The 15,756-nt window shown below is 40.0% G+C and overlaps 1 protein-coding gene across 1 annotated transcript; it reads left to right on the top strand.

Annotated features, from left to right (window-relative positions):
* Nucleotides 1-11,264: 11,264 nt before the first annotated feature.
* On the top strand, nucleotides 11,265-14,365 carry LOC115297604 (olfactory receptor 11A1-like). Its single transcript, XM_029945789.1, has 2 exons — nucleotides 11,265-11,362; nucleotides 13,543-14,365. The coding sequence occupies exons 1-2, from the start codon at nucleotides 11,265-11,267 to the stop codon at nucleotides 14,363-14,365; spliced, it is 921 nt and encodes a 306-aa protein (XP_029801649.1).
* Nucleotides 14,366-15,756: the final 1,391 nt, after the last annotated feature.

Below are 15,756 nucleotides of genomic sequence, written 5' to 3'. Positions count from 1 at the left end.
TCGGGGGACCCTTACTTTTAAGTGCACTTCTTAAATTATCAAACCTAATTTAAATATTCTTCATAATGGTCACTGTAATGTTAGGTGTGCTTAGCAAGATTTTGCCATTTCTGAAAATATCTATAGCCTACAGGACCATATTCTTCATACATAAAATAAACAGGTGTGCCAAAAGGAGGCACACTCAACTCTTTGGATATAAAGGACCCATTTTTTAAAGTTAGACTTTTGGGTTTCTCAGAAACATACTAATGCCTAAGAGGGGCTGCTGTGGGACTTGGAATTGTGGGGTGTTTTACATTCACTTCCTGGAAATTTTCTTGAGGCAGGAAACCTAATCTGTTACATGACCAACTTAAGCTGTCATGGGCCCCTGATGTGCCAAATGCTCTAACAGTCTTTAAATGCTTGACCCTTTCCCATCAATTTTTGCAGCTTTCCGGCTTCTGAGATCCCTGTTACAAAGAGCACATACTGGACCCAGTCTGGCTCAAATCAAACCCGGTCCAACCCTGGACCTCGTTTGGTTTTGAAATCAGACCCAGTCTGATTCTAGACTGTAACCACCAAGTCCTGTAGAACTTTGGACTGTGAAAAATGATTAAATCATCAGACCTCACCAAATGGAACTGCGAACCAATTCCAAACAAATGGGAAACTGTAGCTGCCACTAGCAATTCCACCACAGAATCTTGGGCTCTGAGGACAAAACCAAGGGCTGGGGTTTCCAGTCAAATGGGACACTGACCAGAAAGCCAATTAGATCAGGGGTTTGATGGCAAGAGAGCAGAGCTCAGAACCAAGAGAACTTACTCATGACCCTGATAAACAGGGAGAAAGATAGTGAATTCAATGGGTTGACCTGTGCTTCTCATTGTTTCCAAAGGGCATCAGAAGTTTGCTTTGGATCCCATTGCTGGCATAATCTGTGAAACAATAAAATTTCAACTGAGTAAATTTAAATATCTAAATGGTTTTATTCAACAATTCCTGAGTCAGGCAGCTTTCCACCTAGCAAATAAAAAGGAGCTCTGAAGAGCTGTATAAAACGGAAGGCTTTTATAGTCAGAAATGAGAATGGGCAAAGAGGTTATTGGCAAAAGAAAAGAAAGAATTGTTTCAGGCAAGGTTATTTTCTGTGAGGGAAAAGCAAGGGATCTTACCATACAGATGACATCACTAGTGTTTAGTGTTGATCAGGAAATTACAAACTGACTGGTTTTAAACTCCACTACTGAGAGAGGCTAAAACTGCAATCAGGTCAGGTATTAAGTCTTGGTGGGGCTTAGCACAAGTGACTCTATTTGGAACCACTCTTTATTTTTAGTACTGCAAATAGTGATTATCTACTATGTGCTAGCTATTATCTACTAAACGCAGAAACACAGTTGTCTGCACCGGGATACAATAGACAAGATAGAGTTCACTGCTCTTGTAAAATTACAGTCTTGTAGAGGAGATTGCCAATAACCAAGTAAACAAGTAAATTGAACTGAAATAAAAACACTCAACACATTGACATAGAAACAGGGCACAGTCTAGGCAGAGTCAATAATTACGAAGTCTCTGAGATAGAACGGGCTTGTGGTTTTTAAGGATGGGGACAAGGGAGACATAAAAAGGAAAATGTAAAGGGCAGCCAAACGTATACGTAATTTTCTATTACAGCCACAAAGTTACATGCTTAATCATGTTGAATAACTGAAGTGAACACATTAGGCTCAAACATGCTTTCATTTTAACACTTTTATTTTCTTTTTACATTTTTCACCATTTTAAGACTTACAGTATATAAAAATTATAAGCTAAGTCCTTTGTGAAGTCAAAGGGTTAGAGTTATAATTGTTTCTTTTGCTGTGCCATACAGGGTGAAAGTCTGTGCCATACAGGGTGAAAGTCTGTACCAGCTGCAGAACATACTTAAAGCTTGTATTCCTTTTTATTTATTCAACTAAAGTTGACAATGCTACATCAGTTTCAGATATACAACATAGTGATTCCACAAGCCTATATATTATGATACGCTAATCACAAGTGTAGCTGTGATCTGTCACCACACAACACTATTACGATACACTGACTATATTCCCTATGTTGTACCTTTTACCCCCATAACTTATTCCATAATGGAGGCCTCACCCCTCTGCAATTTTGCCCATACCTCCACCCCCACCCCCTACCCCTCTGGTAACTACCTGTTTGTTCTTTGTATTGATGGGTCTGTTTCTGCTTTTTTTTTTTTTTTCAGATTCCACATATAAATGACATAATATGGTATTTATCTTTCTCTTTCTGACTTGTTTCATTTGGCATAATTCCATCTAGGTCCATCCATATTGTTGCAGATGGCAAGGTGTTATTCTGATTTTTTCATTTTCTTTTCTTTCTTTCTTTCTTTTTTTTACTTATTTAAATTCAAGTTATTTAACATACTGTTTAGTATTGGCTTCAGGAATAGAACCCAGTGATTCATCACTTACTTATAACACCCAGTGCTCATCCAAACAAGTGCTTTCCTTAATGCCCATTACCCATTTAGTCCATCCCCCCCACACCCCTACTTCAACCCTCAGTTTGTTATCTGTATTTAAGAATCTCTTATGGTTTGCCTCCCTCTCTGTTTTGATCTAATTTTTCCTTCCTTTTCCCTATGTTCATTGTTTTGTTTCTTAAATTTCACTCATGTGGAATTTAAGAAACAAAACATTTCAACAAACAAAACAAAGAAGCATTTCTCTGACTGACTTACTTCGTTTAGCTTAATACACTCTAGTTCCATTCACGTTGCTGCAAATGGCAAGATTTCATTTTTTTGAACACTGAGTAATATTCCAGTGTGTGTGTGTGTGTGTGTGTGTGTGTGTGTGTGTGTGTGTCTTCTTTATCCATTCATTAGTTGATATATATTTAGGCTTTTCCCATGATTTGGCTATTGTTGATAATGCTGCTATATCATTGGGGTGCATGTGCCCCTTTGAATCAGCATTTTTGTATCCTTTGGATAAAAAACTAGTTGTGTGAATGCTGCATTGTAGGGTAGATCTACTTTTAATTTTTTGAGGAAGCTCCATACTGTTTTCCATAGTGGCTGCACCAGTTTGCATTCCCCCAAAAAGTGCAAAAGTGATCCCAAACTCCACATCCTTGCCAACATCTGTTGTTTCCTGAGTTAATTTTAGCCATTCTGACAGGTGGGAAGTGGTATCTAATTGTGATTTTGATTTATATTTCCCTGATGATGAGTAGTGTTGAGCATCTTTCCATGTGTCTTTAATCTGTATGCCCTCTTTAGAAAAGTGTCTATTCATGCCTTTTCCCCATTTCTTCACTGGATTATTTGTTTTATGGTGTTGAGTTTGATAAGTTCTTTACAGATTTTGGATATTAATTCTTTATCAGATATGTTGTTTTCAAATATATTCTCCCATTCCATAGGCATAGGCTGCATTTTAGGTTTGTTGACTGTTACCTCACTGCGCAGCTTTTTATCTTGATGAGGTCCCAACAGTTCATTTTTGCTTTTGTTTCCCTTGCCTTAAGAGACATGTCTAGTAAGAAGTTGTTGCAGGAAAGGTCAAAGAGGTTGCTGCCTGTATTCTCTTCTGGGATTTTGATGGTTTCCTGTCTTACATTTAGGCCTTTCATCCATTTGGAGTTTATTTTTGTATATGGAATAAGAAAGTGGTCCAGTTTCATTCTTCTGCTTGTCGCTGTCCAGTTTTCCCAACACCATTTGCTGAAGAGACTGTCTTTTCTGTCTTTATTGCTTAGTCGTTGGCTATACATTTGTGTTCCCATTTCTGGGCTCTCTGTTCTGTTCCAAGACCTATGAGTCTGTTTTTGTGCCAGTCCCATAGTGTTTTGAGGATTATAGCTTTGTAATACAGCTTGAAGTCTGGAATTGTGATGCCTCAACAGCTTTGGTGTGGGGAATAAGCTTAGGAATTCCCTGGACTCGCCCCAATGGGTAAATTAGGCATAAAGAAATAGAAAGCCTCACGATGAATGCATCCAAGATCAGATAAACAAGATTAGGTAAAACAGATTAGGTAAACAGGGCAAAGGCCCCCAGTATAGGACAAAGGTATAGGATAGAAAATCTCAGGATGAAATATCCAAGATTAGGTAAAGATTAGGCATTCAGGGTGGAAGCAGTCCTCCCTCCAACTTAGTACAATAGCAGAAAACTGCTTTCACTGGAAAGACAAAAACAGGTAAACTGGGCTCTAGGTCTCAGCAGGGTGAAGTTGCCTGGAGTGGAGCTAATTAGCAAAAGGAAGGTGCCTTGTTGACCCTGAGGTAGCATGCTCTGTATGTCTTGTCCCCTAGGCAAGTTTAAGTAAACAGTCATGGCTCCTCATGCCTGCCATAAACAACCATCTACCTGAGCCAGGATTTTGTTTTGTATTGACCCAAACCCCTAACATCACATATCTTCAAAACACCCTTTCCCTCACACCCATAAGTTAATGTTCATGGTTTCATTGTCTTCTTTGTGCATGTGCATCGCTCTGTAAGCCTTCTGATCTTAATAAAAATGGACCAAGGACCCTTACTTGGGGTTCTTGTCTCCTCCCGGACATTAGCCTCTCTTGCATTTTAATCCTGCGACTACTCCCTTACTGGACAAGAGAGAACCCCAGGCCCAGAAACTATGACACTTTGGTTTCCTATTTGAAAATTACTTTGGCTATTCTAGGTCTTTTCTGGTTGCATACAAATTTTAGAATTGTTTGCTCTAAATGTTGGTGTTATTTTGATAGAGATTGCATTTAATGTGTAGATTGCTTTGGTTAGTATAGACATTGTAATATTTGTGCTTCTAATCTATGAGCATGGAATATCTTTCCATTTCTTTGTGTCTTCTTCAGTTTCTCTCATAAGCTTTCTATAGTTTTCAACATACAGATATCTTTTACATCTTTGGTTAGGTTTATTCCTAGATATCTTACAGGTTTTGGTACAATTGTAAATGGGATCAATTCCTTGATTTCTCTTTCTGCTGCTTCATTATTGGTGTAATACAACTAATTTCTTTATGTTGATTTTATATCCTGTGACTTTGCATGTATCAGTTCTAGTGGGATTTTGGTGGAGTCTTTCAGAATTTCCACTGAGTATCATGTCATCCTCCAAGAATGAAAGTTTGTCTTCTCTGTCAATTTGTATGCCTTTTATATCTTTTTGCTATCTGACTGGTAAGGCTAGGGCTTCCAGTAGTATTTGAACAATAGTGGTGAGAATGGACATCCCTGTCATGTTCCTGATCTTAGAGGGAAACTCTCAGTTTTTCCCCACTGAGCGTGATATTAGCTGTGGGTCTTTTGTATATGGCCTTTTTGATGTTGAGGTATGTTCATTCTATCCCTACTTTCTTGAGGGTTTTGATCCAGAAAGTTTGATGTATTTTGTCAGATGCCTTTTCTGCATCTATTGAGTGGATCTTATAGTTCTTTTATTTTACTAATATGGTGTAGTACGCTGACTGATTTGCAAATACTGAACCAGCCTTGCAGCCCAGGAATTATTCCCTCTTGACTGTGGTGAATAAATCTTTCAATGCACTGTTGAACTCGATTTGCTAATATCTTGTTGAGAATTTCTGCAACCATGTTCATTAGGGATATTGGCCTGTAATTCTACTCTTTAGTGGGGTCTTTGGTTTTGGAATGAAGGTGATGCTGATGTCACAGAATAAGTTTGGAAGCTGTCCTTCCATTCTATTTTTTGGAACAGTTTAAGAAGAATAGGTATTAACTCTTCTTTAAATGTCTGGTAGAATTCCCCTGCGAAGCCATCTGGCCCTGGACTCTCATCTGCTGGGAGATTTTTGATTACTGATTCAATTTCTTTGTTGGTTATGAGTCTGTTCAGATTTTCTATTTCTTCCTGTTTCAGCTTTGGTAGTTTGTATGTTTCTAGAAATTTGTCCATGTCCTCCAGATTGTCCAGTTTGTCAGCATATAATTTTTCATAGTATTCTCTTATAATTGTTAGTATTTCTGTAGTGTTGGTTGTTATATCTCCTCTTTCAGTTTGTGATTTTATCTATTTAGGTCCTTTGTCTTTTCCTCTTGATAGGTCTAGCTAGGGGCTTATGAATTTTATTAATTCTTTCAAAGAACCAGCTCTTAGTTTCATTCATCTGTTCTACTGGATTTCTATTTTGTTGTTGTTGTTGTTGTTGTTGTTGTTGTTGTTTCTATATCCTTTATTTCTGCTCTAATCTTTATTATTTCCCTTCTTCTGCTGGCTTTAGCCTTTATTTGCTGTTTCTTTTCCAGCTCCTTTAGGTGGGAGGTTAGATTGTGTATTTGGGACCTCATAAGCCTGAATTGCAATATACTTTCCTCTTAGTACTTCCCTTGCTCCATACAAAGTGTTTCGACTGTCGTGTTTTCCTTTTTATTATATCTGTTAAGTCAATCTGGTCCAGAATGTCATATTGATTTTCTGCTAGATAGTCTGTCCATTGCTGTAAGTGGGGCATTAAAGTTCCCTATTATAATAGTATTATTATCCATGAGTTTCCTCATGTTTGCTATTGACTTATATATTTGAGTGTTCCAAGTTGGGGTGCATACATATTTACAATTGTTATATTTTCTTGATGGATAGACCCCTTAGTTATGATATAATGCGCTTCTTCATCTCTTGCTATAGTCTTTGTTTTAAAATCTAGTTTGTCTGATATAAGTATGGCTGCTCTGGCTTTCTTTTAATGTCCATCAGTATGATAGCTGGTTCTCTATCCCATCACTTTCAATCTGCAGGTCTAAAATGAGTCTCTTACTCTTGAATACTGAGAACAAACTGAGGGCTGATGGGAGTGGGAAAGATGTAAAGTGGGGTGATGGCATGGAGGAGGGCATTTTCTGGAATGTGCACTGGGTGTTATATTGAAACCAACTTGACAAACTATAAAAGAGAAAACAGAAAGTGAAAAGAAACTTAAAAAAATAAAAATAAAATGAGTCTCTTGTAGGCAAAATATAGACTGATTTTTTTAATCCATTCTGATCCTCTACATCTTTTGATTGGAACATTTAGTCCATTGACATTCAAAGTGATTACTGAAAGATATAAAGGTAGTGCCACTGTGTAACCTATAGAGTTGATGTTTCTGATGATGTTCTCTGGTCCTTTGTAGTCTATTGCTTTGGTCTTTAAAAATTTTTTTAATATGTTATTTATTTTTGAGGAGAGAGGGAGAGAGAGACAGCATGAGCAGGGAAGGGTCAGAGAAAAGAGGGAGACACAGAATCTGAAGACAGGCTCCAGGCTCTGAGCTACTTGTCAGCACAGAGTCTGATGTGGGGCTCAAACCCATGAGCTGTGAGATCATGACCTGAGCCGAAGCTGGACACTCAACTGACTGAGCCACCCAGCTGCCCTGCTATGGTCATTTTTTACTCCATTCAGAGAGTCTCTCTTAAAACTTCTGGCAGGGCTGGTTTCATGGTCACAAACTCCTTTAGTTTTTGTTTGTCTGGGAAACTCTTTATATCTCCTATTCTGAATGACAGCCTTGCTGGATAAATCATTCTTGGCTGCATATTTCTCCCATTGAGCACATTGAATATTTCCTGCCACTCCCTTCTGGCTGCCAAGTTTCAGGGGACAAGCCTGCTGCTAATGTTATGTGTTTACTCTTCTAGGTTAAGGCCCATTTGTCCCTAGATGCTTTCAGAATTCTTTCTTTCATTTTGCAATTTCCACTATGATATATCATGGTTTTGACCTGTTTTCATTTATTTTTGAGGGTAATTTTCTATGCTTTTTGGACTTGGACACCTGTTTTTTTTCCCTCAGACTAGGAAAGTGCTCAGTTATAATTTGTTCAAATAAACCATCTGCCCCCTTTCCCCACTCTTCTTCTGGGACTCTCATAATACAGATACTGTTTTCATTTTAGGGAATTACTAAGTTACCTATGTCTCCCCTCATGATCTGATAATATCCTTTCCCTCTTCTTTTCATATTCATTATTTCCTATAATTTTATCTTCTATATCACCCATTCTCTCCTCAGCTTCTTCAATCCTCATTGTGAGTGCATCCAGTCGGTTTTGCATGTCAGGTATAGCATTTTTTTAAATTTCAGCCTATCTAGATTAGGTCTTTGATCTCTGCAGCCAGGATTTCTCTGGTGTTTTCTATGAATTTTTCAAGCCCAGCTAGTAGTGTTATGACTATTGTTCTAAATTCTTCTTCAGATATATTGTTTATATTTGTTTTGAGCAAGTCCCTGACTGTGATTTCTTCTTGACCTTTCTTTTGGAGAGAATTTCTCCATCTTGCCATTTTAGTGAAGTTTCTTTCTTTTGCATGTTTTAAAAGCTTGTTATGTTTCCTGCACCTGAGAGTAGTGCTATATTAAAAAGAGGTCATACACTGCCCAAAGTCTGTCACTTCAGGAAGTGTTTCTGCTCTTGCATTTTGGCTGCTCTTTCCTGCTGCTCAGTCCCCTGCAGAGCTCCTCTGTGCTTGCAGTGAGGGGTGTTGGACCTTTAATTAGGTGTGCTTTGATTTGTTAGAATAACCCTGGAAAACTGAGAGGGAAAAAACTGATCACCGCCCTTCCCCAAATAAAGTGAATGAAAAACAGAATCAAAAAACTGTAAGGCTGATTACAAAAAAGTGGGGGACATAAGAAAGAAAAAGAAAAAAAAACTAAAGCCTGATGAGAGAGAGAGAGAGAGAGAGAGAGAGAGAGAGAGAGAGAATGAGTGGGGGAGGGGCAGACAGAGAGGGAGACACAGAATCCAGGCTCCAGGCTCCAAGCTGTCAGCACAGAGCCCAATGGGGGCTTGAACTCTCGAACCATCAGATCATGACCTGAGTCAATGTAGGTCGCTTAATGAACTGAGCCACCCAGGCACTCCCAAATTTTCATAAATATTAATAAAACACGTATAATATTTATAAACATTAATATATTTATTATAAATCTTACTATGTGCCAGGCTTTGAGGCAGATAGAATAGTGATGAAAATAGACATGTTCTGTGCTCATGGAGCTTTAGGTCCAATCCCAGTCTCCTCACACTCTTCTGCTTAGGTAATTTTGAACAAGTCACTCAATCTCTTAAAGCCCATATTTCCTCATTTGTAAGATGGGCGATAAGCACAAGGATTGTGAGGATTACAGATAATATAGGATTAGCACAAAGCCTCTCATACAGTGGTTACTTAGTAGAGTTCAGTGAGGACATCCAACCCAGAAGCCTCATATATTCAGATATGTGTTCATTCATGAGTTCAAACTGTGGTGAATACCAAGGTTTCAGGAAGTTTGGGTACTAAATCATAGAGAAGATACTTCAGTTCTAAAGAACAAATGAGGTCATTTCAATTCACTGATTACTTTATCATTTTATTTGTTATGCTTATTGGACAGCTGCATTGATTTGTTAGCTTGAGCAAATCTCTCTCCAGTTTGTTAACGGTGTCAGTAGATAGTAACTTTAATTCCAAAAGGTTGCCAAACACAAACTTACATTTCTTAGAACAGGGCTAGCCTGAGTTACCATTTATAATAAATTACAGGAATCAAGGAGGACACAAGTTCTTTAGAATCCTAATTACTGGCCTTGACAATAAATGTTTACTATCATAGATATTGGTTTCAGTTCCTTACCAAAGCTATACAATGAGGAATAATTTTTTCCAGAAGGTAGAAAAAATTGAATATTCTTTCAAAATACTGTTTTAATCCACTACCCTAAAGCATAACATAATCATGCATTTAAATCACTAAATTAAAGCTCTTTATACAGGTAATATAAATAAAAATAGTCATCGTTAAAGTAGAAAATTAACACAAAGCAAAGGAAAAAAGAGATTTCCTTTGAGGTAAAGGTAATTTGGTTTCAAATAATTTGCAAAATAAACAGCAATTCCCCACCAGAGTTATTTGGGAAATGCCCATGAGCACAGTATCAGGGGAGGTGATGTCTTTGCCCACAGAGGGACTCACATTTACACAGAGGAAGGTTGAAAGATGGGAACAAGATTCAACTGGCCTCCTAGATTCATGTGGAAAGACAACCCCAATTTAGTTTTTGTCAAGTGCACAGGGAGGTAGCTTTCTGGATAAAAGCAGGATTCGAGATAGTTAGCCCAATTCTTTGAATCCAAGGGAGATGGACATGCCATTGTCTCTATGGCCTGGCACCCCAAAGTAGGAGTGGACCTCTCTGGGGCACTGACAGGTAAAGCCCATCTATTTGGCTGGTATACACTTCAGTGATTCCTGTTTTGAGTCTGTTCTTTGCTAGACAAGGCCAGGGGTACAATTCCCTAGCACACTAAATCAATTATCAGGTTAGAAACAAAAACAATTATTTGTCTATCTGGTTGACCAACCATTCACCTGAGTTAACCAGCAGCTAGCAAGAGTCAAGAGCTCTTGTTAATAAGCCAAATGTTGGCTGAATTGATTGGCTAGTTGACTGACCCCTTAATTCAGCTAAGAAAAAGGATCCTATTTGGATAGCACTCAGGTTACTTCCTGACTTCCCTTGCTTTTTTGATAGTGAAGGCAGCAAAATCGGTGATTATTCACTGAGTATCATTTTTACTTTGCTTTGTGATAAGCCTCTCCTCTTTCCTACACATTTTCTGTGTATGTGTGTCTTGGGGGAATGGAATGTTTCCCAATTAGAAAAACATGAAAAATCATCAAATCCAAATAATTCTCCAGTGCTTAAGTCATCTTTAATTGTTTTCATAATTTATTCTTGTTGAACATCTCTAGTGAAGGGAAGAGAGCACTAACTGTGCTGACACCACTGGACAGAAAAGAGGGAATGGAAGAGGAAGAAGTGAAGATGAGAGGGAGAAAGCTCTACCACTTACTGAGCACTTACTCTGGACCCAGCCGTGTACTAACATGAATTACAGACATATGGTGTTGTTTGGGCTTGTGGCTCTGGAGTCCAGCAGAATAGAGGAGGAGAGTTAACATAGGAGCATGATTTCATCACCCTGATAAGGAGATAGAGCAAGAGACAGTGGCTGCGTGTTAGAGTAGGGAGGCCAGTATCATCGATCTCTCTGCTGCCCTATAAATCCTCATTTTCATCCCCTGAGGCAGCAGAGTGCCTCTTCCCTTCAAGTTATAAAATGCCTTTCCTTGCATATCTTTGCTGTTGAGCAGGGATTGGAATCCAAGCCTATTTATTTAGTTTTAGAGCCTGTGCTCTCAACAAGACTTCGCTAATTAGTTCTATCCTATCTTCCACTGGCTTTCCCCCTTTCGTTATGTCTCTACACTGCATCCAGCCAGTGCAGCAGCCCTGCAGCAGAAATGTAATTGCTCATGGAAGGGAAGCGATAATTCTCCGGGAACATTCTCAAAAGTGTTCTTTGATTTTTTTTTTTAAGGTAATAGACTGACTGGATTTTTTAAGATTATAAAGAAAGGGCATAAAGGTAGCAGTATGAAATCAAGTCCAGGAGACAGGGAGAGACAGTTGTCAGAGTTTGTGACCCTTTCTGGGATGGCTCCCTCATCAACAACAAAGGCAGACTCAATCTCCCTGAAGTTAAAACCTGGGTGATAGGCTGCTTCGTGGAAACTTTCCTCTTCCTGCCTCTGTGAGGCTGTGCAAACTAGCTGATGTATCCCGGCCCTGTGAGCAGCAGTGTTCGTGGTAAGGAGTGAGGGACTGAGTGCAGGTCTGAATCTCATCTCTGCCACTTTCTAGCTAATGACCATGAGTAAGTTATTTAACGTCTCTGTGACTAATAAGTAAGGATAATAACCCACCACAGAGGGTTATTGTGATGACAGTTATATTTTTCAGCACTTAGGACAGTGCCTGGGATCAAGTAATCATAACCTCATCAGGGGCAGGAATAGCAGGAGCATCCGGGAGTCTGGCTGTGCTCTGTCAGAACCAAAGCCCTCCCTCTAAGATCTCAGACCCTTATTTGTGCTTTGCAGGGGATGGAGAGAAGTTGTGTCTCTGTGTCTTCCCTATGCTACACACAATGGGCTCAGAGTGCACATCACCAGTCCTGGGCAGAAGGACTCAGTCACTGCAAGTTCCAGGTCAGTTCTGTGAGCCACATGGAAAGCTAGCACTAGGGCCCCACAGAATGGTAGGACACTGGGTCAGTTTTAAAATGGGATTTGTGTACTGCCAAAAGCTGCTAGTATGATAAGAGATCACTGGAAGAGCTTACTTACTCACAAAATTAAATGCACAAACACTGCAGTATGGGGAAAACAAACTGGGATTTATTGCCAATACTTTCTTCAATTGAAAGGTCATGTCTTCCAACATTACTTAAGTAATGTTGGAAGTCCGGAAGAGCCAGTGATTTTACAATCTCTGTGTTTATGTCTTTGCATACACTAGGCACATGGTAAGTTTTTCTCCCTCCTGGTATACCATTTTACAGATGAGAAACTATGTCTCAGAGAAAGTTAAACAACTTGTTCAAGTCTGATCCTTCTAGAGCAGCACCCTTGACTTTGTATAGGGCTCTTTGGCCACTCCTGATAAGTACTTCATTATGACCCTCACATAGTACTTTCTGTCTCTGTATGTGGGGTTTCCCATCTCTGCCTGCAGCAATAGGGTCCCTCCACAACTATCTTAATAAGAATGTAACAGATCTAGTACAAGGGTGTTGAGAATAGTCACATGGTTTCAGCCTCAGGCTCTGTCTGTGGATAGTTTCTTGAGCAGGCTCACTCTCTATCCTGAACTCCAGGGGAGGGCCTATGGCTTAGCCCAAGATGGAATCGAGGAGGAGATCTGGGCCTTCCCTAATACTCAGTTGGCTGGTTGCACACCATGCCTCAGGCTCCGTGGTTCTGAATCTTCTTTTCTCATTTACTGCTGCCCAATGTAAAATCTTTTTAACAACCTGATTTTATCTTTTTATTTATTTTTAAAAAATTTTTTTGTCTTTATTTTACTTTGAGAGACAGAGACAGAGAGTGAGTGGAGGAGGGGCAGAGAGAGAGGGAGACAAAGAATCAATCAGGCTCCAGGCTCTGAGCTAGCTCTCAACACAGAGCCCAATGCGGGGCTCAAACCCACAGACTGTGAGATCATGACCTGAGCTGAAGTCGGATGCTCAACTGACTGAGCCACTCAGGTGCCCTTGATTATATATTTTTTAAATTGTGAGTGAAAAACACTCCTGCCTCTGCATCTCTTGCTTGGGCTATGGAAATGGTAACAGAAATAAGAAACTTATCTCTCAAGTTACTAAGAAGCTGAAAGGAGAAAAATGCATAGTCGGTAGGAAAGGGGCCTCTTCTCTGCACATAAGCAGTGCTTGAGGAGGGAGAGAAGAGTTCTTTGTCGTGGGTCCTTGATTCTCTAGGTCCTTCTGAGAGTTCACGAACTCTCTGGAATGTGTCTACCTTCCTTTTAGGTCTTCCTTTCTTTACATGACTCCCTAAGCTATCATGGTGTGTTCAGAGTTGAGCATCCGACTCAACTGACTGAGCCACTCAGGTGCCCTTGATTATATATTTTTTAAATTGTGAGTGAAAAACACTCCTGCCTCTGCATCACAGCAGAATAAGCACTGACCTCAGAATCAAGAGAATCTTAAACCTCCACACCCCCATGTACTTCTTCCTGGTGAACTTGTCCTTTCTAGAGATCTGGTATACCTCCAATATTGTCCCCAAGATGTTGCTGATTATCATAGGAGAAGAGAAGACTATCTCTGTGGCTGGGTGCCTGGCACAATTCTACTTCTTTGGATCCTTGGCTGCAACAGAGTGTCTGTTGCTTGCTGTGATGTCCTATGACATATATCTGGCCATCTGCCAACCTCTCCACTATCCCATCTTCATGACTGGCCCTCTTTGCATTAAGCTGGCTTCCAGCTCTTGGCTCTGCTGCTTCCTCCTCACAGCAATCACTATGGTCCTACTGTCTAGACTACCCTTCTGTGGACCCAATGAAATTGATCACTTCTTCTGCGACTTCACCCCTTTGGTCCATCTCTCTTGCACGGACACTTCACTGACTGAGACCATTGCCTACGCCACCTCTTCTGCAGTGACTCTGGTTCCATTTTTCCTCATCACAGCCTCCTACTCCTGCATTCTTGTTGCTATCCTACGAATTCCATCGGGGACAGGCCGGAGGAAGGCCTTCTCCACCTGCTCCTCCCACCTCACTGTGGTCACAGTGTTTTATGGGACACTGATTGCCACATACCTAGTGCCTTCAGCCAATTCTTCACAACTCTTGTGCAAAGGATTCTCTCTGCTCTACACCATCCTGACACCCATGTTCAACCCCATCATCTACAGCCTGAGAAACAGAGACATCCATAAAGCCCTGAAGATGTGCTTGAGTAAGAAACCAGGTTTCCTCCTCAGATGATTCAAAAAGAAAAAGTTCTATATTTGTCCAAAGGAGGATGAATTGGATTGAGTAATTTAGATTCTACCTAAAGGGCACTAACTACACCAGGAGTTATTAAAGCTGGATGGATGATCAGATGCCTCTGTAGTTCTGATAGCCTGAAGGGAACTAGTGTCCCAGGATTGGTCTATGTAGGTCAGGTTCTGCTCCATTATCTTCTGTTGGGAAATAGGACAAACCGTTCTTATCAGCCCTTAGTTCTCAGCACTGTCCTTGTGAAAAAAAACATCCTTATTGGACTTATGTTCCTAAAACACTGGGAACAGGGAACTTGATGAAGTCCCAAGAGGACACACAGGACAGAGACTTCCTGGTCATCATCCAAGTGCATCAAGAAGCTGCAGCACCAGAGATATACCCACACACAGTTGTAAGTTGTTCCTGTTCTGCCTGCTTGTTCTGGTTAAACATTTACTGCTGACTAAACATTTACTATGTTCTAAGGAGGGTATAACATAAGATCCTAATAAAGTTTGCCATTAGCCTTCAGCTCTTGGTCTGTCTCCATCTCCCTCAGAGACATCTACCATGCCCAGTCTCTCTGGGACCATTCACGCTCCCATTAAGGAGAGTCCCTTGTTCACACGTCCACTGAGGAGCATCCCTTGATCATGTTCCCATTCACTGAGCTTGGGAACATCCCTGTTCCCATTGGCTATCAGCCTTTGGGAATGGTCATTGCATCTCACTCATCAGCTCCCAAGGACCCCTCCTCATGAAGGAGAACCTACCACAATCTTCAGTAGACCTGGATCTTTTGTGTAAAAGCTCACCTTCAAAATGAGTTGCTAAGGCTGGTTACTCATTTATTCAAATATTCATTAATGTATATCTACTATGTTGGAAGCATGGTGGGTACTACATACAGGTGACCAAATGAACAAAAGCAGAGGCAGTCCCTCCTTTCACCGAACCCACGGTCGATAGGGGGATGACAAACATTAATCAAATGACTAACGTAAAACCACATATATAAATATAAAACTACACTTGTGATTCAAAATTAAAAATCATATGATGACTACTCTGGACCATTAGAGGGCCAAAATCTGGAACACTGACAACACCAAATGCTGGTGAATATGTGGAGTATCAGAATATTCCACTCTCACTGCTGGTGAGAGTGCAACACGGGGCAGCCACTTAAAAGGACAGTTTGAAAGTTTCTTGCAAAGTGAAATATACTTTTACCATACAATCCAGCAATCACATACCTTGGTATTTACCCAAATGGGTTTAAAGCTTATGTCTACAAAAAAAATTTTTACATGAATATTTATCACAGCTTTATTCATAAATGCCCAAATTTTGAAGCAGTCAAGATGTCCTTCAATGGAAAATGGGAAAAT

Source organism: Suricata suricatta, chromosome 8 (genome assembly GCF_006229205.1).
Source record: "Suricata suricatta isolate VVHF042 chromosome 8, meerkat_22Aug2017_6uvM2_HiC, whole genome shotgun sequence".
Classification (NCBI taxonomy): Eukaryota; Metazoa; Chordata; class Mammalia; order Carnivora; family Herpestidae; genus Suricata; species Suricata suricatta.
The sequence above is the reverse complement of the archived record's forward strand: the minus strand, read 5'-3'. Positions and strand labels throughout refer to the sequence as shown.

Excerpts from the sequence above, each read along its gene's own strand:
- LOC115297604 (XM_029945789.1), top strand. The coding sequence starts at position 11,265 with ATGTCTCTACACTGCATCCAGCCAGTGCAGCAGCCCTGCAGCAGAAAT. Across the intron at positions 11,363-13,542 it reads CTCCGGGAACATTCTCAAAA|CAGAATAAGCACTGACCTCA; the intron begins GTGTTCTTTGAT and ends TCTGCATCACAG.